This window comes from Corvus moneduloides, chromosome 7 (assembly GCF_009650955.1).
Source record: "Corvus moneduloides isolate bCorMon1 chromosome 7, bCorMon1.pri, whole genome shotgun sequence".
NCBI classification, from domain to species: Eukaryota; Metazoa; Chordata; class Aves; order Passeriformes; family Corvidae; genus Corvus; species Corvus moneduloides.
Window position 1 is genome coordinate 12,526,883 of NC_045482.1, and position 25,328 is coordinate 12,552,210.

The 25,328-nt window shown below is 38.7% G+C and overlaps 1 protein-coding gene across 2 annotated transcripts in view; it reads left to right on the forward strand.

Moving 5' to 3' along the window:
- The window catches only part of BMPR2 (bone morphogenetic protein receptor type 2), a 108,181-nt gene extending 83,112 nt beyond the window's left edge, over positions 1-25,069 (forward strand). The window contains exons 6-14 of one of the 2 annotated variants that reach the window (XM_032115288.1): positions 1,969-2,199; positions 6,045-6,159; positions 7,760-7,920; positions 9,033-9,180; positions 10,134-10,270; positions 13,910-14,082; positions 14,618-15,879; positions 17,210-17,290; positions 17,547-17,621. In XM_032115288.1, the coding sequence (XP_031971179.1) occupies positions 1,969-2,199; positions 6,045-6,159; positions 7,760-7,920; positions 9,033-9,180; positions 10,134-10,270; positions 13,910-14,082; positions 14,618-15,879; positions 17,210-17,259 (2,277 nt within the window). In that variant the 3' untranslated portion in view covers positions 17,260-17,290; positions 17,547-17,621. Of the gene's footprint in view, positions 1-1,968; positions 2,200-6,044; positions 6,160-7,759; positions 7,921-9,032; positions 9,181-10,133; positions 10,271-13,909; positions 14,083-14,617; positions 15,880-17,209; positions 17,291-17,546 lie in introns of both variants that reach the window. The other variant, XM_032115287.1, reaches the window with a different exon arrangement.
- The last annotated feature ends 259 nt before the right edge of the window (positions 25,070-25,328 follow it).

Below are 25,328 nucleotides of genomic sequence, written 5' to 3' on the forward strand. Positions count from 1 at the left end.
GGCATAGCTACAGAAATGAATGTGTCAATGCTCCTGTAATGTTTTCTTCTAAATCACAGTTTCAAGAAGAAATTAAAATAAAAAAGGGTTACTGCATGTACATTTTGTTTAATTTTGTTAGTAATGTTGTTGGTATTAGCTAGAAATTGTTTTACCTTGAGAACAAAAAAGAAGCACTGTGAGGTAGTGGGGGAAGTTAGAATGTGCTATATTTCAGCATTGCATCAAAAGATCTATTTTTGCTTGACTCTGCTTGCTTTTAGTACAGTGTCCTACTGTAGGAATTTGAAATTCTTTAGTAACACTCTTGGAATATAGAATGTACTGCAGATAGGGCAGTATATTTCAGTAGTGGTGCATTTATGTTTAGTCATTCTTCAGTGTTATCTATCAGTCTTATCTATCTCCATGGCAACTAGAGGCCAACCAGAACTTTATGCTCAGCTTGGTGTTAGATGTATCATCACAAAACTGCAAAATGTTATGCTGCCAGTTGGTATGCTTGATGGAACATATGGAATTTTTAAAACCTTTTAGCCAGGAAAAAAATGAGTAGAATGACTGAGATGCAGAGTGGTACTTTTCTTCTTTTTCCCAGTAGAAACTCCACCTAGAGATGCAGACTGCAGACGTGCAGTGTGAGCTGCTCTAATGGTGACAGCAGACTGATCAGCAAAGAACACTGGGTGTCTTCTGCCAACAAAATAGTACTGGAGGCAGTTTACAAGAGTCTAACAATGTGTATTGTAGGAGTGTGCAAAGCCCCAGAGGAAAGCACTTGCACTGATAATGCAGTCTTGGAGAAAGCAGTGACTTTCTCCAAGTCTGAAAGTTGGTAGAGAGATCTGCTATGGTGTCTTCTGTCCTGTTTCTTGTATCCTAAGGAGCTGACCCCTCGCTCCCAGTCACAGGGTGTTGCAGGACAAATGTTTTAACCTGTGCTTGCTTTTTGACATCTCTGTGGGTAGATTACATTCCAGGTTTGTACCTTGAACTGACTTGCTGCTGCTTTGCGACCCAGTGGTATAAAAGCACTGAGAAACCAAAAGTCTCTTCATTAAATGATACTTTATTTTTGAAAACTTTCCCATAAAACAATTATATCATCTTTAGAAACATTACTTTTGTTATCCCTTCTGTCTTCTATTCCTCCTCCATTTGTAAGTATTTAAAAAGAAAAAAAAAAGGCTCATGAAATCCTTACAGTTTCATGTATGGGTCTTCCTGAAAATTATTTTAAATAGGTACTTAAATTCTAATGTAGTTGGAATTTTTTGAGCTTTAGAAATTAGGGCTCTTCCTGAAGGTGGTTGTGCATTTTGGTTTAGAGTAGAGATTGCATCTTTCTTCTGCAGTTACTATGGAGATGTGAAAGGCCATTCTTGAAGACTGCCTAACACACTGGGAGCTAGAATAAAGATTCACAGGTAGTCAGGAATTAATTACTTCTTTCTGTTAAAATCTATTTACCTCTTTTGGCATCTATTTTGCGCTACAAATGCATATTTTGTTATTACTAACCTGAAAGGTACAGCTTATAAACTGTCCTAAACCAAAAATGTTTCGCCTGATGTCTGTGATCTATGGAGTGAAATGAAATTGATCACGTAAAAAGCCGTAAATCTTTAGTAGGCAAAAGTTAGTAAGAGAATTAGCAGCACGGAATACATGTATTTTATTGATTCTGTATATAAAAGTACGGAATAGATTATTTATGATATATTTACTGGATATTCAGACTATAGATCAATTTAGTAAGACCTGTGTTGGCTTGTGCTGAGGTTTCCAGCTCCAAAATAGCTTTCATGACAGCATTCTAATTCTGGTTTTATTGCAAAATATTCACTATCTTCACTATTCTTACAGTGTAAGTCAGGATAAAAGTTGGCATACAATTATTGTAGAGTGAAAACTTGGGTTTTGTCTTCATTTATTATTTAGTGAACTAATTATTTATATTTTTTGCAGTTGATTGGCCGGGGACGATACGGAGCAGTGTACAAAGGTTCCCTAGATGAACGTCCAGTTGCTGTGAAAGTATTTTCTTTTGCTAATCGTCAGAACTTTGTCAATGAGAGGAACATTTACAGGATTCCACTGATGGAACATGATAATATCGCCCGCTTCATTGTGGGGGATGAGAGATTCACTGCAGACGGCCGTATGGAATATTTATTGGTGATGGAATATTACCCCAATGTAAGTGCTTCAAAGAAATCAATTGGGTTGGTTAAGAATCCTAAGAATAGCCACATAAAAAGGATGTACTTTAGGTTTTGGTGGTGCTTCTTGCACAGTAATGTAAAAATAATCCATATAAATGACAATTTTAATGCACCTTATTGTGGGTTACTGTAATAACCTTTTAGATTTCCCAGTTAGTGCTACCAAATGTAGTCTTAGAAATTCTTAGCTCTGGAGTATTTGCTCTTGGTTGTGGTGCAAGGTTTTTTTAGTCAATTCTGTCCTTACTCAAAGACAGAATTTGAAAAGTTGTTTTTACTTCAAAATAATTTAATAAATTAAAAATTTATTAATATTAAGACATTCTCTCTGTCTTATGACCTCACTCAATAGCTGTAAACAGAGGGATTTTTTACAGTGAAATGTAGTAGATCCAAGATTGTTGTCAAACTACTTCGTAGCAGTATAAATCATGGTGCCTTTTTATCCTGTTTTCTTCTTTAAAGCTTTCTGTGGCATATACTGATGATGTAGGACATGTCTTAAGAAGGCATCCTTACTTTCTGGAACCATATCTTCAAATCTTCTCAGCTAATTGAATGCTTATATTTCTCAAATTCATGGATTAGGGTACTTAATGTTTTGTCCGTGTACACACATATACAGAAACAGAAACATTTAAAAAATATGCAGTATGGATGTGAGTAGCTTTCATGAAAACATAAAATGTATATGGGGGTTATATATATGAAAATGCAAAAAATTGTGCCACAATTTATCTTGGGGGTTTTTTTGCCTGTGTATGGGAAAGAACTGTAGTAATTAGTTAAATAATGGTTTTTTAAACAAGCGTTTTGGTCTGAAGTAAGCAAACTCGTATTTCCTGCAAGGTGTAAAAGGGGATGGCTGAAGCCTGATCTTTTATGGAGGCAGTAGGACAAAAGCTGCTTATTTGAATCGCAAAAAGGAGCAGAACAGTGCTAAGTAGGAGTAATGATGGCCTGTCTTAGGGATTTTTGGGCTCTATGTATATGCTTGTGTTGAAAGTTAAATGCACCCATGTAAACACATACCTTAAACATAGGTATGTATTTACACACATACACACTATATACAAACTGAAGGCAACAAAGCACAAATACATAAACAGTGTCTTAAGTGAAGCTTTTAAGTGAGAATGCACTTGATCATGTCAGCTTGTAAGAGACAGGCATCTAAGAAGAGATTGCAGAAACTAGAAGCAGCCTTGAAAAAGGTCGGTCGTGCTCATACCAGATGGACAGGGGCAAAGCATGTGACTCTGACAAAACTGGCATATTTTCATGTAATTGAGTTAAGTAAAATCAAGTGAGTATTCTTTTCATGGGAGGGCACAGCATAAGTGTCTTCACAGGTGATCTGGTTTTGCTGTTTTCTTGAATGAAAGGATTTTCAGTTGAAATGTAATTTGATTGAAAACTGTGTCTTGTTGCTTATGTAAACAGGCTCTGTTAATGAGCTGATTAAATGTACAGATGAAGCTTATGACATCATATTATCAGATTCTTTCCCAATGTGGTATTAAGAACAGCAAGATTAGTCTAAAATCAATGCACTGGTTGTTTGGAAGTCATTGGAAAAAGTGCACAGCAGGTGTAATTAATGCACAGTGTGATCTGTAATTCAGTGAGCAGATGTTCTGCTGTATGTGGAGTTAACAGCAGAAAAGGAAGCCTTCTGTGGCAGCCCTGCTAGAACAGAATTGCAGTGTTCAAACTGGAGCCATAAATCTGATTTCAATAAGGACTAACCAATACAAGATGTGCAGGTGAAATATTCCCCATCCAAAACATCATTCTCCCTCAAAATACTTTCCTTCCTGAAAATAAGAACACACAAACCAGGGCATTTTTACATAGAAAATTTTTCTTGATGGTGAAAGCAAGACAGATAGGTTTGACCCAGGTTGTGTTTTTATCCAAACATGCCTTCAGATCAAAGGAAATAGACAAGTGAAAGGAACCATAAGAGTATCAATCGACATGCTGTTCTGATGAGACTCTGAGGTGTAGTAGGTCAGTAAGGGAGTCAGTTGTGAGGGATGACATAGTAGGAAATATGTAACAGCCACAGAATTATTGCCCCAGTAGTCAGACACTCATGTCCTTTTAGAACAACAGACAATTTGTTGTAAAACACAAATAGAATCTCTGTTAAAAATACCAGTTTTATCAAAAGTTGTAATCAGAACAAATATCCCCAATTTAACATGTAACTTGTGACTCTTAACAAGATAGTCTTAATTACAAATATATCTCTCTAAAACTTTTCCTGGTTATCATTTATATTGAACTTCACTAAAAGCATAAAACCACAGCCTTCAGCTAGCTTTAAAAACATCTGGTAGTGGGCAGGCTCTGCAGCAGAAAGATCTTGAAGCTCGTTTAAGATCTTTATACAGTGAGTATTTCCCAGTCACGTCATGACGACAGTCCTGTGGCCTTCAATAGAATGGGCTGGAATCTCAACCCGCTAAGCCAAGAAAAAAACCCAAGCTGATGACATTTGGAGACTAATAAGAGTGCTTGTATTTCTTAAAAATCTGTAAACAATAAGGAAAAATATGCAATTCCTTTATTTCTAGGTGGATTCAAAGCTTTTTTTATGTATTACAGAATCTATTTGAAGTTCATGTAACAGCATTTTAAACAATGAAAAACTACTTGTGTGAGCTTGCATGAGTGACATTCAGTCTGTGTTTTCACCAAGGATGTTGCCTATTTAGGGGTTCCTTGTTCTGCACAGACTAGGTCTGAAAAGGTGTAAGACTTTCATGATTCTATTAAGAAGTGTCAAGAACTTGATTTTAGTCTTAGTACTGGATTAAAAAAATGTTCAATACCTTGGTCACTTAAATTCTGGTATCTGTGTGCCTCCATCTGAATTGTGCATGTGTAACATACCCAAGTGTCAACTCCAGAGGGATTCATACCAAATTTTATGAACCAAATGTTACGAAACTTACTTTGCAATGATACGTATTTAGTTGCATCTGATGTTACACATTGGTGCATCTTTAAGATTACAGACTTAAATAGGCAAAACCAGGGTAGTTTGTAGTCCTAAAAAATATAACAAGCATGCAGAGTTAGCCAGATTGTTCTTCATGCTTGAGGATTTAGTTTGTTTAAGTATATTGTCATTGGGGACGGTGCATCAAACGTGTCACAGTTTGCAGGGTCTGGCCCTGGTTTTGGATAGCAGTCTCAGTTTCTAGAATATCTTAATATCATAATTGGCACACTTCCTTCGGTTTGCTTAGAGATTTCAAGATAAATTACTAGAATATCCCCCATTTTATACATGTAACTGCCCTTTCAAGAAAAGGGGAACATGGCATTCTTTTTTTCCATGTTTCTTCAGTGCATGTGGACTCACTCCTATTTGGAATTGCCTTTGGGGTGTTCTTGTTTTGATGCATAAATAGATAATAGCAGGTGAGAGATGTTGAGTACTCTGTAAGGGATAGTGGTCTAAATCCCACTTTTTAGAAACCCAGGCTGTTACATCTGCAGTTACCTTTATTCTGTTCTGCAACAAGACTTTTATAATTAATTTAATTTTTTCTAGAGGCAATCCCTGTTATTCTGTCATAAAATTTCTATTCCACTTTAGACAAACGAAATGGCAGCACTGGAATTTAATGAAACTTCAGTCAAATCTTGTGTTTTAGAATATGTGGGTAAACACATAAGCATTGCAGGTTTATGCCTTTTAGAAGCTGTGAATAAAACTGAGTCTCCAAAAGATTTTGAGTTACTCTACTGGACAATGATTTTAATCCATGTTTTTTGTTTTGTCTTTTTTTGGGTTCTTTTTAGGGTTCTTTGTGCAAATATTTGAGTCTCCACACAAGTGACTGGGTGAGCTCTTGTCGTTTGGCACACTCTATAACTCGGGGCTTGGCGTACCTGCACACAGAACTGCCTCGAGGAGGTAAGGCCAGGAAGGGATGCCAAGATCTCCAGTATATTCTTATTTCTATCCAGTAGTAGATTCCAGCCTTTCTTTTTTCCTACTGTGAGTAGGAAATGATGAATGCAAGTAGAGATTGCTCAGAACCTCTGATATGTTCCCTCCTTCTGAACAACCCCGTGTTGTGGGCTCTGTCTGTGACCCCTGTGTGAAAACATGGAGTACGAGCTGGGAGAGCCCCAGAGAGAAGCAGGAGGAGGAGGCAGAGTTGTGCAGTGCAGCTGTGTCATGGCAACAGATTACTGAAGACCTGAAGCACTGTCTGGCTCTCTGGCAGAGGGCAAACAGATGAGGTGTTGTGCCTGTTTTGCAGTTCGGAAACAAATCACCAAAGCAATTTTTAGTTTGTGTGTGAACTGTATACTATATAATTAAATCTTCTAACCCAACTGTAGTTTTATTTATCGTGTCTCTGGATTTTTGTCTGAGGTTTGGGCCTAGTCTTTGCTGTGTACAAACAATACTGCTGGACTTCTGGTACTTTATTAGAGTACTAGCTGTGACAACATACTGGTTTGGATCTTTATATCTCCGCATGCATGCTTCAGCCAGTATTTCAGCAGCTGAAGTATCATAATTATAAAGTAGATATTCTGAGATCTGTGATGTATCAGGCTGCAGAATATGGCCTGGCACTGAAACGTTAGGTTTTTGGCAGTAAATAAAAGGCTGATATCATTATATCTACATTAAGGTGCTAGTGTTTGGATTAAAATTCCAAACTATATATCTCAAATGTTAAGCATGAGCACTAGCAAAGAATGACAACTAAAGATGCTATTAAAAGTGCTGAAAATACCCAAATCAGTAGTCCTATGTGCCATTGAAACTGCAGCTATCATCTTAACTCCATCGTTTTGAAATGTGCAGACAGGTGTGTCCATTAGCAGCCAGAAAACGTGTAAGTTTTCCATCATAAAGGAGAGACAGCCATAGTCTGTGAATGCTAGGAAGGAACTCAAGGAGTAGGATAAATTCCACAGTAAAATGAATTCTATACTGCTGGCTGCTTTACTAACAAAATAAAAAACTATGAACAACTGAGATTATTCTTTGGAAAAGATCAGGTCCCTAGAACATTAACATGCTCAGACTCTCTGGAATAATATTGTCTGCATATCTTCTGAATAGGTGCCAATGGTAATTCCAATCATAATGTAAATAATTGGTGCTGTATTTGACACAGGAGTGTGGAAATGATGGAGAGTATTTGGAATGGCTGTTAGGGCTGTGGTAGCAGGTCTGTGTTTAAGTACACAATGTCTCCACTGCCAAAATCATGCTGAAATATGCCTTGGGAAGAAGGCAGTTGGCAAACATTAGAGCTGTATATGACAGTAGCCTAATATACCACATAGATACAGTGAAACTCTCAATGCCAGTCAGTTTTCTCTACATAGTTTACTTTGGAGCTCATTGTAAAGAAGCAAAACCATCAGCTTTCTAAAAAATAAGTTGATTCTCTGTTTATAATAGCTGAGCAGACATAATGAGGTTCTCTCATTTTGCCAAACAGTAGGATTGCTCATATAGTAATGAGCACTTTCGTGTGTCCAAATAGACCATTACAAACCTGCAATATCCCACCGTGACTTGAATAGCCGCAATGTACTGGTAAAGAATGATGGAACATGTGTAATCAGTGATTTTGGACTCTCCATGAAGTTAACTGGAAACAGACTGGTACGACCAGGTGAGGAAGACAATGCAGCCATTAGTGAGGTAAGTACAAATGGTTGGATGAATGTTCAGGTGGTACAATTTCTGTAATGGGCATTGGTTGCAGTGTGGATGAGAAGTGGCTGAAGCCTCCATAGGAAGAAACTGGTTTTATTCTCAAAATCATCAGCACAAACCTGCCATTTTGAAAGGCAATAGATTGGCAGACTGAAGTTTCTGTGTGAGATATGAGAAGACACAAGGTAGGTTTGGTTGCCATGTTCTCTTTGACTATGTGGTAGAAGTCCCTTCAGTCTTGTACTGCAAGTGCTAACTGAAGACCAAACATTCTTTCATGGTTTTGGTGTTAATTTTTCTGAAATGGTGACATACCACGTTCTGCACGTCCTGCTTGACATCTAATACAGGCTACTGAAATACAGTGAGACTGTTTTAAACAAAGAATGTCTAATGTTTCAGTGTAGTTGTTGTCTGTGCTTTTACAGAAAAACTTCGTATTTCATTCAAAGAACATGTTTCACAGTGTTAATCACCCTCCCTTAGAAAGCAAGTGCTAAATTGAAAATACCTAGTGCAGAAGAGCTCCTTCTAGATCTTCCCATACTGAACAAAGAAACAGGGAAATTGCTGGTTAAAATGCAGGGATGTGGAATAGTCCTTTGACAAAATCCTGTCCTACAAGTACTGATGCGTAAGTGCTCTAATCTAACGCATGTGCTAGTGAAAATGAATAGGTATCTTCCAAGACTGTTAATAACCTTTGACTATGGAAGATGTAGGGTGGAACCTTGTTGACAGTCCAGGAATAGAGAGCAAGTTTTCTATTCAGCAGGATCCTCTTCCATTATGATTCATACCTTGGTGTTTAATAGTGTAATTTCAGGAAAAAGAAACATTTCTACTGTATCATATTTCATATGAGAACATTAAGGGACAAAATAATTTTGTTCTGGTACATACAAAAAAGTGACAGAGTAGGGGAAGGGTTTTGTTATGACTAGACTGGTAAGAATGTAGAATCTGAGGACATCGATTAGGAACGAGCTGTGTTTTCCTTAACTGTAGAAAATACCAAGCAGAATAGGGTATTAAAAAACTAAATTGAATTTGGAAATTACTTCCTGATGTGAAGCTTTGATCTGATGTTTTCTCAGGTCGGTACGATCCGCTATATGGCCCCAGAAGTGCTTGAAGGAGCAGTGAACTTGAGGGACTGTGAATCTGCTTTGAAACAAGTAGATATGTATGCGCTGGGCCTTATCTACTGGGAGATATTCATGAGATGTACAGACCTCTTCCCAGGTAACTAAAAGAACTGGAGAAAACCATAGTAGTAGGAAGTGGCACCAACAACCAGAGCTACTCCCGAGCCCGAGCTTTTGGAAGTGGAGAAGGGAAGTTGTTTTCTCAGTTGCTTCTGCCATTAAGTCGGTGCCATCTAGTGTTCGAGGTGGTGCTTGTCAGGACAGTGTGTCTGAGGGCGAGGCGTGCTTCCTGCTGAAAGGCTTGGTATTACCTGTTCAGGCGGTTTGCAGGCCTCGTGCTGAGTGCCATTTGAGCGTTATTGTTGTTGTTATTATTGTCCAGAGTTTAAAAACATCGAGAGTTAGACTGATGGCAAAGGCATTGTTTCCAGTTCGTAGAACTGACAGAAGTGCCTGAAGTGTCTTTCAGACTTCTCCTCATGAAAAAACACTATGACTTAATATAGCCTTTAGTCAGTCATACATATTTATGAGAGTGACATTGAAAATTCAGGGAAAGCCTCCATACCTGTAACACAAACCAAAAGGAAGTAGGCTTAAAATTTACACGTGAGATTGTGCCGCATCCACCATCTTCTTCCCAAACTACAAGAATGAATCTAGAATGCAGCATTCTCTCTACAGTCAAACAGCTGTACTTTATCTGCAGAGGCTTGTAATCTTGCTGGGCTTCCTCCTGAATGAAGTACATGAATATAATCAGTCAGTGGCATTTCACAGAAAGCAGGTGTCATCCTCAGGCTCCAAGACACTCCAAATGTGCCACGGAACCAGTAAAGTCTGAGGATGCTATGCTTTGAAAGGTTGCTGAACAGCACTTAATTCATTTGCAGTTAGTTCAGCTTTTTTTTGGAAGTTAGACTTTGGGGAAAGTGGGGAACATCTCGATAGACAGCAACTTTGATAATGCCTTTCATCAACTCAAAGCCCTTGCTCTGCCTTTTAATCTGTGATTGATTTTTTTTCCCCCTTTCTTTCTTTTGCTAACAGGGGAATCTGTGCCAGAGTACCAGATGGCTTTCCAGACTGAAGTCGGAAACCATCCCACTTTTGAAGATATGCAAGTCTTGGTGTCTAGAGAGAAGCAAAGACCGAAATTCCCAGAAGCCTGGAAGGAGAACAGCCTGGTGAGAAAGAGAATATTTTCAAAGAAACAGTGATTAAACCAGCTTTAGGGTGTATTCATTTCTTAAAAACAATTTTTTAGGTTTTGGGGGATTTTTTCCTCTTTGTTAGTATTTAAGGATTGGGAGCTGTTTTCTGCCTGGACTTGTTAAATATTGAATTCAGTTTTTAAAGGTTATTGACATGAAAATTAGATTTGTTTTAAGGAAAAATACTGTTGTTGTTGCTGCATGCTGCAGTGTGATACACCAAAGATAACCTGTTACATTAATTTTTGGACACTACCTGTAGTATTGTGCATGAAGCACCCATGTGTTCTCTGTGTGCTGAATGAGAACCATGAAGCCATTTTTTGCTTTTGACATCTTATAAACTAATAAAACTGAACTAAAATACCAACTAAAATAGCTGGCAAAAATGTCAATATACTCTTCCAAAACTAAAATTGGTAAACATTGTAATAAACTTTTTTGAACTTGTATAGTCCTCAGAATTTGCAGAGGCTAAAGCTTCTAGCAATCATTTCATTATAACTGCATTAAGAGTTTTATATGGGTTCATTTGATCTGCAGTTTTCATTCTCAAGACTATAAACATCATAATATTGTTTGTTGTTTTGAATTAGCGTAGCTGTGGCTTAGAGCCTTGCTGCTGCAGGCCAACAAGTTAGAGCAAGTCAGCTGAACTCTGGTGAGAGAGTCTGTGCTTGCTTTCATCTGCAGCAAAGGTCAGGTAATGTGAATCCCCTTGGCTTAGAGGGGGCTGTTTGTCTTTTATTACAAGCAAAGTGAAATGCAAACAGTTACTGGATTCTACCTGATACAAGGTAATATAGCTTAGTTGCAACTATGAAAATGGTATATTTGACTTATTTGAAAAGATATTTCCAGTTATTCCCTTGTTGAAATTACGCCCTTCAATCTTCAGAGACTTTGGTGGTTGATAAGTTTGTAGCTACTGTGCAGACCAGGAGGAGCCCAAGGCCTCACCTGTGCTCGTGCTTGTAAATACGTAGGAACCTGCTTTCAGAGAGGAGCATAGCCTGCAGTGGTACACTGCAGTAAAACATGTTGAAACCGAGCTGAGAGCTTCCAAGACAGGTTCTTTTATTACAAACTTTTGCCCAGCCAGTCATGGGGGCAAAGGGGGAGAAGAGGAAAAAAAAGGAATCAGTGCCCAAAGTGTATATGAAATCAAACAACAGCTGTTTCAACTATAACCGTGTTGGCAAATGCAGTGTTGGAAGAACCAAGCTTGACAGCTGTTTCTGAACACAGTTAAAACTAAAACAGTTCAAGATTTGTTTTGTTTTGCTGACTACCATTTTAAATGTTAATTATGTTCTAGCAAGCTGATAGACTCCAGCATTATTAGATGACCCCCATATTTAAAATGCCTAACACAATCTTTGTGTTGTTAGTGGTTTTTTTCTGAATAACAAAAATGTTGATAACTTTAGCTCTAAGAATTGATCTACACCATTGCTTTAAGAGAAAAGAATAATAATAAATGTGTGTCAAAGAACTTCCTCCACCCTATGCCAGTCTAAGATAACATCTGAATGAGCACTCTAGGGCAGATAGTGTAGAAAGCTCCAGATAACCTCACTCTGGACCCAGGTCCCAACCTCCTGTATCTAATGCACATGTAAAAGACTTCTTTCCATTATTTAAAGCTCTGCTGACATGTTGGGTTATAATACCTTCCTGCAAATTCATCCGTGAAAGAAATGCATTTGTCCTTTTCATTTGAGAAACACAAATAAAAAACAATGTTTTATTTTTCATCACATAATTAAGGTACTCAAAAGATGTGGAATCCTGATTTGTGGTTACCTATGCAGTCTCAGTCTGCTTCTGGAACCATCTGTGTTATGTTACAGACCTTAATTAGCAGCATTGTTTTTCACAGTGTAAAGCAACAACCTGAGCAGAGGATGTACATAAAATAATTCAAGGGCTATAAACTGTGTTGAGATGTTACAGTATTCTTGTTTCACTTGCCAGAGTGGGATCCACGCTTGACTTCAGAGGTCAGCACTGAAGGATATTAACAGAATAATAGAGTAATGCAGATTTCTGATCCATTCCATCTTTTTGATGAGTGCTAGTACTTGTAAATAGTGCATTTTAGCATAGTTGTCTTTGAACCTGAAATTAATAGAAAACACATAATTGTGGTAAATGTGATGCTAAAGAACTTCTGTTTTGATAACTGTGTGTACAGTCATTACTGTGTTCCTTTCATGATCCTTAAAACATCAAAAGGAAAGGATCTGCTAGAGGACATACAGTATTAAATTAAACACTGGTTGAAACCTGTAGGAAGGAGTCTTGCAAAGAGGCAAGACAGGACATTAGGGTGTCCACTGACTTAGATACTTGGTCTAAACTGTGGTGAAATCAAGTCCTAAAAGCTGAATGAAGGCATTTTTTTGTGGGAGAGAAAATGGATGCAGTACCCTATCTTGTCCTTGTCCCTGAGGGTGCTTTCTGACTTGTGTCCCTCAGCTAAGGGGAGGGTATTGGCTTATCTGCTCTGTGATCTGCTGTGGGAAGGGAGATGAAAGGTTTGCTTGTGGGGGAGCTCGTCCCCACCTGTGCAGCCAGAGCTGCATCGCCAAGCAGCAGGGATTGCCAGATGCAAGCGATGCCAGGAGCCCACTCTGTGGGTGAGGAGCTCTTGGCTCACACTCAGAGCTAGTCCTGGCTTCCACTGCCGGAAGGGCACAAGGCAGTTCTAGCGCAAAGACAGTCAGCAGGGCCCACTGAATGCCATAGTGCCCAGCTGGGATTATGCGCAGTCCTCAGTCCTGGAGAGGTTGAAGTAGGCTGTAGATGTGAGCTGTGCTGGCAAACCAGATCCTCTCCATGGGCCATAGACTGGCAGCAGGGGGGCCATAAACGTCTGCCTGGCTTTTGTACTCCAGATGGAGTGGAAACAGAAGCGTTCCGTGCTTGTAATTTCAGTTGTTTCCTCTTTGGTTCCCTGAACATATGGCAGCATGTTTTGGAGGTCTTGAGCTCTAGTCCTGACTGTACAGTTCATCCCACAGTGTGATGCCAGGAACGCATGTGTGTTTCTGTTTCTCCACCTGTAAAACAAGTGCAACAAAAACCTTCTCCCATGGCACAGACAAATTCATTGATACTTATGAGACATTTGGATGTCACTGTGGTAAATAGAGAAGACAAGGATGATGAAGTGAGCATGGCTGTTATTTGCATACAGTGCGAGGAAGCAAGGCAGTGGCCATTAGCAGAGCTGTGAGGATAACCATGACAGCATTTCCAGAGTGTCAGCAATCCTTAGTACACAGCTCTCATAAGGCAAGGAGATTGAGCTGAGCATGCATCCATCAGAGGGCTGGCTGAAGGTTGTATGGACATTGGTGAATGCAGCTTTTCCTAAGTAAGCGTCTTCCAAGTTGATGTGTGTATGTGAGGTGTGATAATATTAGACTTGGATATTGCTATTTTTAGGTTAAATTAACTTTGAATGCAGTTGTGTATCTTCTGTTTCTTACTTTCACCAGCTTGTAACTGTTTTCATGCATGCAGAATGCTGCCATAAAACAGTAAATCAGAAGCACAATGTAAAGGTAAAAAAACTTAAGAGAAAAGGATTTTGTCTCCTGACAGGCTGTGAGGTCACTTAAAGAAACAATTGAAGACTGTTGGGATCAAGATGCAGAAGCTCGGCTAACAGCACAGTGTGCTGAGGAGAGAATGGCAGAACTCATGATGATTTGGGAGAGAAATAAATCAGTTAGTCCAACAGTCAACCCTATGTCAACTGCCATGCAAAATGAGAGGTAAGAAGAGAGCACATTTGGGTTTAGTCAGCAGGAAATGCCCAGTGCAGCGCTCAGCTCACTCCAGGACAGAAGCTACAGCTTGCTGCACCCGTGAAATGGTGTATGTTACATGACCTACTCTGCATATGGGTATTGCATGACATCATAATCCCAATTGCTTGTGTTCTTAAGATCTCCTGTGTGTCCCCAGAGTTCAGGCATCTTGTATGTGAACAACTGTATTTCTCACAGAGGGACCTTCTAAACTGAGCTTAGGCAAACTTGGACAAACAGCATATTGGACAAATAGAAGAAAATTACTGTTCTCTTAGGAAACAACATCCATGATGAAATTTTGCCCTAGTAAAACCAGTTTTCTTGTCCCTAGCACTTTTCAAGGAAGTTGCTGAAATATCTCAGTTGGTACTGTATCTATCGTTAGTTTATTCATGAAAAGAAACAGAAAGACACTCAGCTCCCTTAAATGAGAGGCTTTATAGTATGAGGTGATTTTTACATATATGATCTCAATATCACTTATTTTTTCTTAAAGGAATCTGTCGCATCATAGACGTGTATCAAAGATAAGGCCATATCCAGATTATTCTTCCTCTTCCTACATTGAAGATTCAATCCACCACACTGACAGCATAGTGAAGAACATTTCTTCTGAACATTCAATGTCCACTACACCATTGACTTCAGGAGAAAAGAATAGAAATTCCATTAACTACGAGCGGCAGCAAGCACAGGCTCGCATCCCTAGTCCTGAGACAAGTGTCACCAGTTTGTCCACCACCAATACAACTGGCCTCACTCCTAGCACCGGCATGACCACCATATCCGAAATGCCTTATTCGGATGAAACAAACTTACATACTACAAATGTCATGCAGCCAGGTGGGCCCACCCCTGTTTGCCTGCAGCTAACAGAGGAGGACTTGGAGACAAATAAATTGGATCCAAAAGAAGTGGATAAGAACCTGAAAGAAAGCTCTGATGAGAATCTGATGGAACATTCACTTAAGCAGTTTAGCGGGCCAGATCCGCTCAGCAGCACTAGTTCCAGCTTGCTTTATCCACTGATAAAACTTGCAGTAGAGGTGACAGGACAGCAGGACTTCACACAAGCTAGCAATGGTCAGGCATGTTTGATTCCGGATGTCCCATCTGCTCAGGTCTATCCTCTACCCAAGCAACAGAACCTTCCGAAGAGGCCTACTAGCCTCCCTCTAAACACCAAAAATTCAACAAAGGAGCCACGGTTAAAATTTGGTGGCAAGCACAAATCAAACTTGAAGCAAGTGGAAACAGGCGTTGCCAAGATGAACACTATCAATGCTGCAGAACCTCATGTAGTGACAGTTACCATGAATGGAGTGGCTGGGAGGAGCCACGGCATAAACTCTCATGCTGGCACAACCCAATATGCCAATGGCACGGTGCCCTCTGGCCAGACCAGCAGCTCGGTAGCGCAGAGGGCCCAGGAAATGCTTCAGAACCAGTTCAGTGGGGAGGACAGTCGGCTGAATATCAATTCCAGTCCCGATGAGCACGAACCCTTGTTGAGGCGGGAGCAGCAGGTTGGCCACGACGAAGGGGTTCTGGACCGCCTGGTAGACAGGAGGGAGCGACCACTGGATAACGGCCGAACAAACGCCAACAACAACAACAGTAATCCGTGTCCAGACACAGCTGCAGCCAGTATCCAGAATGTAGTGAGGAATCCTGGGCAGACCCAGACTAGAAGAGCACAGAGGCCTAATTCGCTGGATCTGTCAGCCACAAGTAGTTTGGATAGCAGTAGTATGCAGTGTAAGTGCCTGCAGGACTGAAGAGTTTCCCTGACACTTTTCTACCTAATAACTGCATATATCTGCTTGAGTAGAAATTATTTCCGTCTCTCCTCAAAGCATACTTATTAAATCTCATATAAATTTAATTTCTCTCAGCACGATTTCAGTCTTTTTGATAAAGTCCTGTCTCCATCATTTCCAATATATTAGATCACTATCATCCTTCCTCATACACAGAATAAATCTGTCTCTTTCTAACCCATCCACTCTGACTCTAGGTTAACTTCCATTATTCCTTGCAAGATTCCTACCTTTGGTAGCTGCAAAGCATATTGAAAAGGCATCCTATTTTTTTCTGCAAGGGCACATTATACCTTCTTTTCCTTACTTTTCCTCATTCTCTCAAGAATAGCTTTCTCTCAGATGCATTGGTTAAAACAATTTATTATAACTATATGCTTCTTGGTTTTAAAGCAACTGATTTTACTGTATTAGCTCAGTCTAAATGGATGGTCACTCATTTTCTATTTTGCTGTCTTAGCTCCAACAATTAAAACAATTCATCAGTTTGCCATGTGCATAAAAATTAATCCAAGTAATTATAGAGAAGGAATTGATTTTAATAGTCTATTTCAGAAAAACTTTCTAGAGAGTTTTATGGCCAGAGGTCTAAGAGGTTACAATGGGGCTCTCCTTTTTACAGTAAGAATGTAATCATGTAGTTATAGTTAAATTAGGTACATCCTCTGCATTTGAGCCTGTTCAAGCTATTGGAAAGACCTCCTGGTGTGCATTTTAAAGAAAATATAGTTTCAGAAGTCACTGTAGTCTTGAAAGGTGCTTGCAAATCTCGTGACTGTGTTTAGAAAGATGCTGTGATACTAGTGGAGTAAACTGGGGTGCCAGGCATCTTTGGAAATAAAAAGTTTAAAACCAAGAAATGTAGTTGAGTATTCAGCAATGGAATGTTTAAGCCTTCCTTTTAAGTAGGAAACCTTAATTTTTGTCTTAACATGTTGATGTGAGTTGAAATCTTACCGAGATAAAAAATACTATTGCAGTGACTTTCTTTAGCTGAAGGTTAGGTTAAAAGAAGGGGTTGTGTTTTTTTAACAATCAGATTTCTACTGCTGAAGTTTTATCGCAATTAAAGTTAGTTTTGTCAGTTTTGCAACCCAGCATTCCAAATCCTGACTTAAGATCTTAACAGAGATTGGACCATTTTGTCTTCAGGTGAAATGCTTTGCCAGGTGGAGTAGGATTAGGTGACCTAACATATAGTTGCACTATTTAAATTTTAGCCTTTGCTGTCCTGTAGTAGCAACATGTTTTTGTACCTCCCATTACAGGTAATATAAGATACTATGGTTGCAAAAGCCCCTCAAATGTCAAATGCTGATTCTCCTGTTTGATGCCAATGTGCATTCCAGGTAACACAAATTACTTCACTGAAGTAATTTCTGACAGAGAACAGAATGTAGCCCTTTGTTTTAGTGGCAGCTGTTGTAGTTGATACACCTGTCATGCCCCTGCCACACAGTTGCTTCTGTGTTTAAAGATTTTTTTTTCCTGTGTTCTGTTTCATATAACTAACAACCCTGGACCCCAGTCTAATCTTAACCTTCCTCATAATACTATTTTCTATTCTGTTTTTTTTGTTTTGGTTTGGTTTTTTTTGTCCTTCAGTAGGTGACTCCTCACAGGATGGCAAATCAGGCTCAGGAGAGAAGATCAAGAAACGTGTGAAAACTCCGTACTCTCTCAAGCGGTGGCGTCCGTCAACGTGGGTCATCTCCACAGAGCCGCTGCACTGCGAGGTCAACAACAACGGCAGTGAGCAGGCAGTGCCCCCCAAATCCAGCACTGCTGTGTACCTTGCAGAGGGGGGCACTGCCACCACGATGGTCTCTAAGGACGCAGGGGTGAACTGCCTGTGAAATACTTCAGAAGCCGACAAATGACCTTTTTTTTGCATTATTTGAAACAAACATGCAGAAAGACATTTTTAAAAACTGCTTTCTCCTCCTGTCAGCAACCCCTACCAAGGACTCGCTTTAAATAGATTTCAGCTATGCAGAAAATTTGTAGCTTATGCTTCCATATTTTTTTATTTTGTTTTATTTTTTTGAACGTTTTTGCACTTTTATTTAGTATCGCTAAAGTTAAGTCTGTCTGTTTTGACCACGGAATATATATATGTGTATCAAAGATGTGGTCTCAAAATATTTTTTTAAAAAAAAGTAACAAAAAAAAGTATTGCTGATAATCAGTTTGGACCAGTTTCTTAAGGTCACTAAGATCATAAGCAGACTATAAGACAGGTTTGACTGCAGTGGTGTCTTGTAACCATGTTTTGATTTCTGTGCACAAGCTAGTCTGTATATTTCTATGTTACAAAGTGTATTCTCTTTTGAACCCCTTATTTTCCTTGTGTCATGTTGAAATGTGCAATAGTCTATAGTTCACAGTAGGCTTTATTGAAAAGTGTGTTTCTAAAACTGCCACATGTTCCCATTTTTGTACTTGTTAATTTTTCCTTGACAGTTGAGCAGTCAGCCGGTCATGACAGTGAACTTTGCACATCGTAGCCAGCTTGAAGCAGCTGCCAATATCACATTGTGCTCAGAGGTGACAGTGCATGAATTTTCCCCAACTTGAAAGGGCTTTAGAAAAGGAACAAAAAAAAAAAAATCTGAGCTCCGTAACTTTCTTTTCATCCTTCCAAATCAAAATGTGTTTCCTTCGTAGTAGTAGATGCCAGCCTGTGAAGTTGAGTAACAAAATGTTGAACAAATGTAAGGAAACAGTGTCAGCCATTTTTTCCATTTTATTTTGTGTGCAGTTTCACCCCCTGTATTTATGTAAAACCTTATTTAGATCACTAATGGTGTACATTGAAAAATACATTTTATTCAGAGCTGTTAATAATCACCATACTTAAAAGCTTGAGTGAAGATAGGTTGTGAACGTATTTTGTTTACACAGAGAAAAAAATCATGAATCTTACTTGGCACAAAACAGTTTTGTGATGAGGCACAAGTCTTTCCTTATTTACCTCCTTACAGACAGTATGGGCTAAAAATCAGCCTGATTACTTATGCAGGTAGGTGCATCCTGATCGACTGTTGTTGCCAAGTTGAGTTGAAACTCATCCTTCCTTCAGAGTTCTTAGAGGCCCTCATCCATCTTGTTAAAATTTATTGCATGCTTTTAAAATTCATGGGTGTTTGTGGGGGAGGGTTGGGGATTTTTTTCCCCTCTGCTTAGTCCCTTCTTTCAGTTTGTATGCACATTGATTTTAGCTGTCAGTGAATGTGAACGTAATATGTATTCAGATAAATTGTTTTTTCACTATCTCAAGTAAACCTTTCCTTTTTTTGGAGTGATTGGTTTTACTGTCTACTGGAAGAAAATTAATTTTCTTATTAGTTAGAACCTCCTTCCACCTAAGAAATAGCCTTCCACCTGAGAAACATTCTTTCCAATTGAAAACACTTCAGTAAAAACTATTTGGATATAAAAAAGTGTAACACATCAGTCTTTGGTAACAAGCAAAGATTTATCACTTCATCTGAAAACTGGTGATGTTCAAAGAAAGAAAATCAATTTGGTTAGCCTGCCAGACTCCTGTGGCAGGATACTGGCAGCAAACAATTGCCTCCCCCAGCCTGTCTCCTTTCAGCTGACTGAAGCAGATGCTCTCTGCTTTTAAGCTCATTTGTTTCCTTGCCATTTTACCATTTTTTCCCCCTGAGGTAAACTTTGCCAACCCTGTTCTTCTCTATATGTTGATCCAACTAGGCTAATACATGCCTTGCTTACATCTGATTCTTGCTGTTCCCCAAAATCCCTTGCTTGTGCTTGATTGCTATGATTTTCTCTTGTAATGCTTCTTAACATTTCTTAGATTCTAGATATCTCCAAGAGATAGCACTATAAATCCAGACTTTGATTAAGTGTAGTTGTAGAAATACAAGCCACGAGGCACATTTTGAGCTCCCTATGTTCTTCAAGCACCAGTTCAAATAGTACCTCTCATCTCTGAGGCATAATTACGTTTTCTCCCTGTATAATACAGTTATATCTCTCCTTTTCAAAAATACAGCCTTCTTCTGGTTTGACTTTTAATTCACTCTCTGGCTTCCCATCTGCTGCAGTCTCACGTCCCAGATGCTGAAAACCTGCCAGTTGCTCAGCTGGGTTTCAAGACCTGAATCAGAATTTCTGGCATTCTGTTCACATTGCTCACTGTGGTTCTCTTCTCTTCTGGCCTCCTGTGAGTCTCCGATTGCAGCGCGCGGTGTTGTTTTGTGGTGAGCACTGTAGCGTGGTGTTGAAGGTTCTTCTCTACTTTCCCGATGACTTTGCTTTGCCTTGCATGTATCATCCATCAGCATTTCAGAATGTGGGCTGAAAAGAGTATTTAGGACTCCTACTAACTCAGACTACTCTGGGGAAAGAAGAATTATTTCTCTTGACTGCTGCTTCCTTCTGCTGAGACAGATTTGCACCAGTCTTTTAGCCTTTCTTTGCAGGCCATGCCTTTGTAAGAAATCCAACTTTTTTGTGATCAATGCGATCAAAATGATTTTAATACCAGATGAAAATGTTGTTCTGCAGTTTTCTTTCAACATTCTTAAACAATACTTTTATTTTTTCCTTTGTCTATTTCTATTACTTGCTGGAGGGCCTTTGGAATGAATTATAATTAGTAGCAAGATTGGCTGTGCAATCTCCCACGGATAAATATAATTTGTAACACGATAGAAAAATATACTTTATCACTAAATACCCTATAGATTAAATGGAGAAAAATCTATTCTTTTTTAAAGGTCAGTCAAAGCAAACTCTTAAGTAGGTACCAAAATACTGTAATTTTGCACGGCTAGATGAAATCGGATTAGCAGTTTGGTTTTAATGTTTAATTTAGTAATGCTGGTTTTTTTCTTCACAGTACATAATCCAGTCTCCATAGAATACTTTCTCTGTAAGTTAAATGATACTAAATATTATCTCATGCCACAGGGAATCATCCTTAACCAAGAAAATACATGTAAGAGAAAGAATTCTACAAATCAAACACAGGGATATTTGATAAATGTCCTATAAACAAGGAAGACAAATAGGATTTATTTCCTTGTGAATTATGATTTTGCTTTATTTCTTTGGATTAAAGAAAAAGAAGGAAAATTATGAAAGTTGATAATTTTCTATCAATTTCTCACGTATATGGCAGACGAGATAAATACAGCAAAATGAAAATAGAATGGCAGTGTAAATACCTATTAATTGTGCCACTGTCAAATAGGCAATAGTAGAATATTTGTTATGGTAATTTATAATGGATAATTCAAGTAAAATGATAGAGCAGACTTTTGATGTTTGTCTAAATAAGACAAAATCCAAAATATTGCTGGTTATAGAAAATGGCTTACTAGGAGAAGCCAGGAGAGTTGCTTAGGTTAATGCATTGTCTCTTGCTTTGTTTACTGTAATAGAGTTACCAACATAACACGTTTTTTAGAATGTGAATTCCAAAACTTTTGAACAGACATGCCTCATAGTCTTCTACAATTGGTATTTACAGGTCAGATATCTGCAACACTTCCCTGAATTTGTTTATAATGCTTTATCGCTTCATTTGCTAGCCAATTAGTATTACCAAGGCCTTTCTTGAAACTCCAAGATGCACTTAAACTGCACAGCTAAAGTAAAGGGATTCCTAATTTAAAAGAAAATCATCTGATTGTATCATCATTAGAATATTTTCCGGAACAACATTTCCACTCTTGTTTTGCTTTCTTAGTGGCACTCGTTTGTCTCTTGTTTTCATATAGAAAATTACCTAATTTTCAAAGGCAACACATTTTGATTTTTTTCCGTGCACTGGGCACAAAACAATGCAAGATAGATGTGGACAAATTTCAGGAAACAAGCAACAAAAAAAACTCACCTCATAAATATGTTTAGAACATTTATATCGTCCCACCTGTCACCTTTCTCTAAAATCTAGAATCCTACCTGCCTCAGAGAAGAGAAAAGGAAGTTCTTTAATTGTATGGAGTTAATTATTGGCCCAAACTTAATAGTAATGAATCCTTATTTAAAAATATTTATGTATACGTTGTATATGCCCTAGTTCCAGTGTTCAGTGCATTTTGCTCTAATGATACTCCTTTTTGAAATGTTAAAAACTCTACACTAATATAACATTACTGTGTCTATGTTCAGATTATAATTTTCTTTAATGAAAAATACTCAAAAGTTCATAGCCATACTGCCATTGAAATGTTACTGTGGACATTTCTAGCCTAATTAGGGAGAATTTAAAAATTCACATATTTAGTCTATACATTAGAAAGTAATTTTGCTGTAATTTTTATTTGTATAAAAATGATGGCTGGTCCCATTGCTGAAACAGGCTGGGTTTAAGCCATAAAAATAATAATTGCCAAGCACAGTAGCATATAAATGACCTGATGTGTAATTGGAAAATTTGTAGCAGCTCATCAAAGTAAATTGAAATATGATTGATCTGTCTTTGAAAGTTGGATCATAAACTGGGCAACTTAGTATTTTGCATAAATTTGGATTATTTGAACTTTTTTGTCTGGTCTCCCTGTACCCATTTTAACACATGAATATACTAACCTTCTTTTTAAAATGTGCTTACTATTTTTGTTCAACCTCAAGCCTTTCTTCAGTGAAAAAACTATACATATTGCAGTGAAGCCAGATATATATATTTTTATGTAAACTCTCTATGTATTTAGATGCATATGTATGTTGTGTGTAAGTTCCAGGAATAAATTCTGTGAGTTACAGCATCAGATGGTAGCACTGGTAGAAAGTATAATATGGGGGGGTGGGGGGTGGTGTTTCATATGCCATTTTAAAATTGTCTGTGGTGCATCACAGTAAAGCTGGGGTCAGACTGTGACACATAGTCCAGCAGTTCAAGATCTCCCATGACAGACTTGTCACTGATTGATTGGGTGGAATGGATTTATGACAGAGAGAGAGAGAAACCTGGAAATGCACATGACAAACTTTATCTGAAGCTGAGTAATTTAAGATACCTCTCTCAAAAATCAAAAAATAACCCAAAACACTTAACACATGATAATTTTTACAAGGCTTTTTTATGTAGTAGCTATAGTTATGTGCGTGGTTGCAATTTAAATATAGTATTTTAGTCCATGAAATCCAATTACATTTTAGGCTTCTATATTGTCATATGAAACTGTAGCTATAGAAATACATCCCTTTTTGATCTCACCCACCCCCCAAGTAGGTTCAGTTTTGACATGAAAGAGTAATAAATCAGATTTCTCATTTTGGGGTTTCTTCTGTACTGGGTAAAATTGGAGGCAGAACTTCCATTTCTGCAATAACAGATGTGGGTGCTCCTGCAAATCCAGGTGGATGTTCCGTTCAGCACCGGTGTTTCTGAGGGAATGGGCACCTCATCAGCTCACGGCTGAGCCCAGTGCTCTTGGAATCCAAGAAGAGTCTGCCTTTGACTGTGGGCAAAGGAGGGGTAGGTTCTGCTGGCTGTGGTGGTAAACATTTCTGGGGAGGATTAGCCCTAGGAAAGCTGATGTGGAATGTGGGGACTGCAGGGGGCAGCCCTGGCTCCTGAGCCTTGCCAGGGGTTGCCGAGGGGGGTTTCAGGCTGTCGGGCTGGGTCAGCACAGGACAGCTGTGGCTTTGTCAAGAAGTGGAACTGCATGGGGGAAGTGGGAGTGGAAGGGTTCAAGATAAATCCTCCTTTACACCAAGGCCCTTTAGTGTTGATCTGGGCTCCATGCAGGTCTCTGTTAGCAGTGCATTACTAATACAAATTAGTTCTTATGGCCATTTCTGTTTATTTCACTGTGGTTTAATGTACACGTGTGCATAATAAGGAGGAACTAGTTGGAGTTACGCTAATTCATAGTGTAATCATCCGGTATTTTTCAAAGCCTATTGGTGTTTTCATCAGCAATTGTTTGAATTTTCAAGTCATTCAGTTGGTTAACTTCAATGCATACACCATGCTTTCACAGCACAGGAAGGAAGGATTTCTTCCCAGTCCTTGCAAACCTACTGCAGATGTATCACTAGAGTGTATCTATCCAGGGGCACAGCATCTCACCTGGTCACTATTTTAAAGCAGAAATAATTAGCCTTTTTAACTTCCTAGTTCCAGGGTCTCCCAGACGTCCACTTTTGTAGCCCATTCACTTGTTTTTAAGACAGCAAACGTGTGAGGTTTATTTCTAGAGCACTTGATTCACTTTCTTTTTTGTGCTTCAGAACTGTATCATGAAGTATCACACTTCAGTCTTGTTTATTCAGAAAATAGTTAATGTTTCTGGTCTTTGTAAGAAGTCACAAGAACAAACAGGCAAGTCCTAGTTATAGCTGACTCATTTGTCACTTTTGAATTTCCTGATTGGTGACTCTTCTCTCTCTTTCACACTGTTGAAATGTATTTAAAACGGTTTGTATGTATATGTTTCTTGTCTGCTTTTTGTCTCTAGAGGAAAGTGTGCTCTATTCACATTTATATAAGCTGGAATCATATTTTACAATCGCTGTTGATTATTTTCCCCCAAATGCAGTATAAGAGGAAAATAAACATGGCAAGAACAAATTTCTGGGGTTTGGTCTTCTGTAAAAGCTGAAATAAGAAGATGTGAAACTGCCATTTTCCTCATGAAAGACTGTAAAGAGAGCATTACTTTCTGAGCGAGCTTTTCTGGGGGAAGAGGGGGAGAAATCCTAGAATATGGAGTCTCATCAGAACCCTTTTGTTAACGGGTATTTTTGGTTTTCCTCTCAAACGACTGAGGAAATATCATGTATGAATTTATAAATAATTGCTTTCAGTTATTTCTTTTGTATAAGCTGCCCAATACCCTTGCTATGCTGTATAAGTTGTGTTTCATGGAACAGTGTGAGTATGAAATAAAAAGCTAATTTTTGGTTTTTAATCATCTGTGGATGCCACTATGAAAGCTGACATTGTTAAAGCCACTACAGAGTTTTCTATGAATACTTGTAAGAATTGCTTTGTTATATATAAACCTAAATAAAGAGATTGTATTGATACAGAGACATTGGATAAGAACATTTAAAAGGCTATTCTTTAGGCCTGAGAGAAAAGGCTTGCTGTAAAAATGGTGCATTATTCCATTTATTAAAGATCATATTAATGACAAAAAGCATGGTCTTTTGTTGGTGGTTCATGTCATTATTGGCCACGAGCAGTAGTATGCTCCAGGAGTGAAAGGAAGAGGAAAACCCCATTGCAGCTGTGTTGGTTGGAGGATAAGGAATTACTTGATGACTAAGGGCTGAATAGGACTTCCAAACACCTTTGGAATGAGCAGGTCCCACCCTGCCTTGTTCCCAGGTGGTCCTGTGCATTAGGAATCACTGGGACTTGCCCCTGCTGGAGTAGTGCAGTGGCTCTGCTCCCTT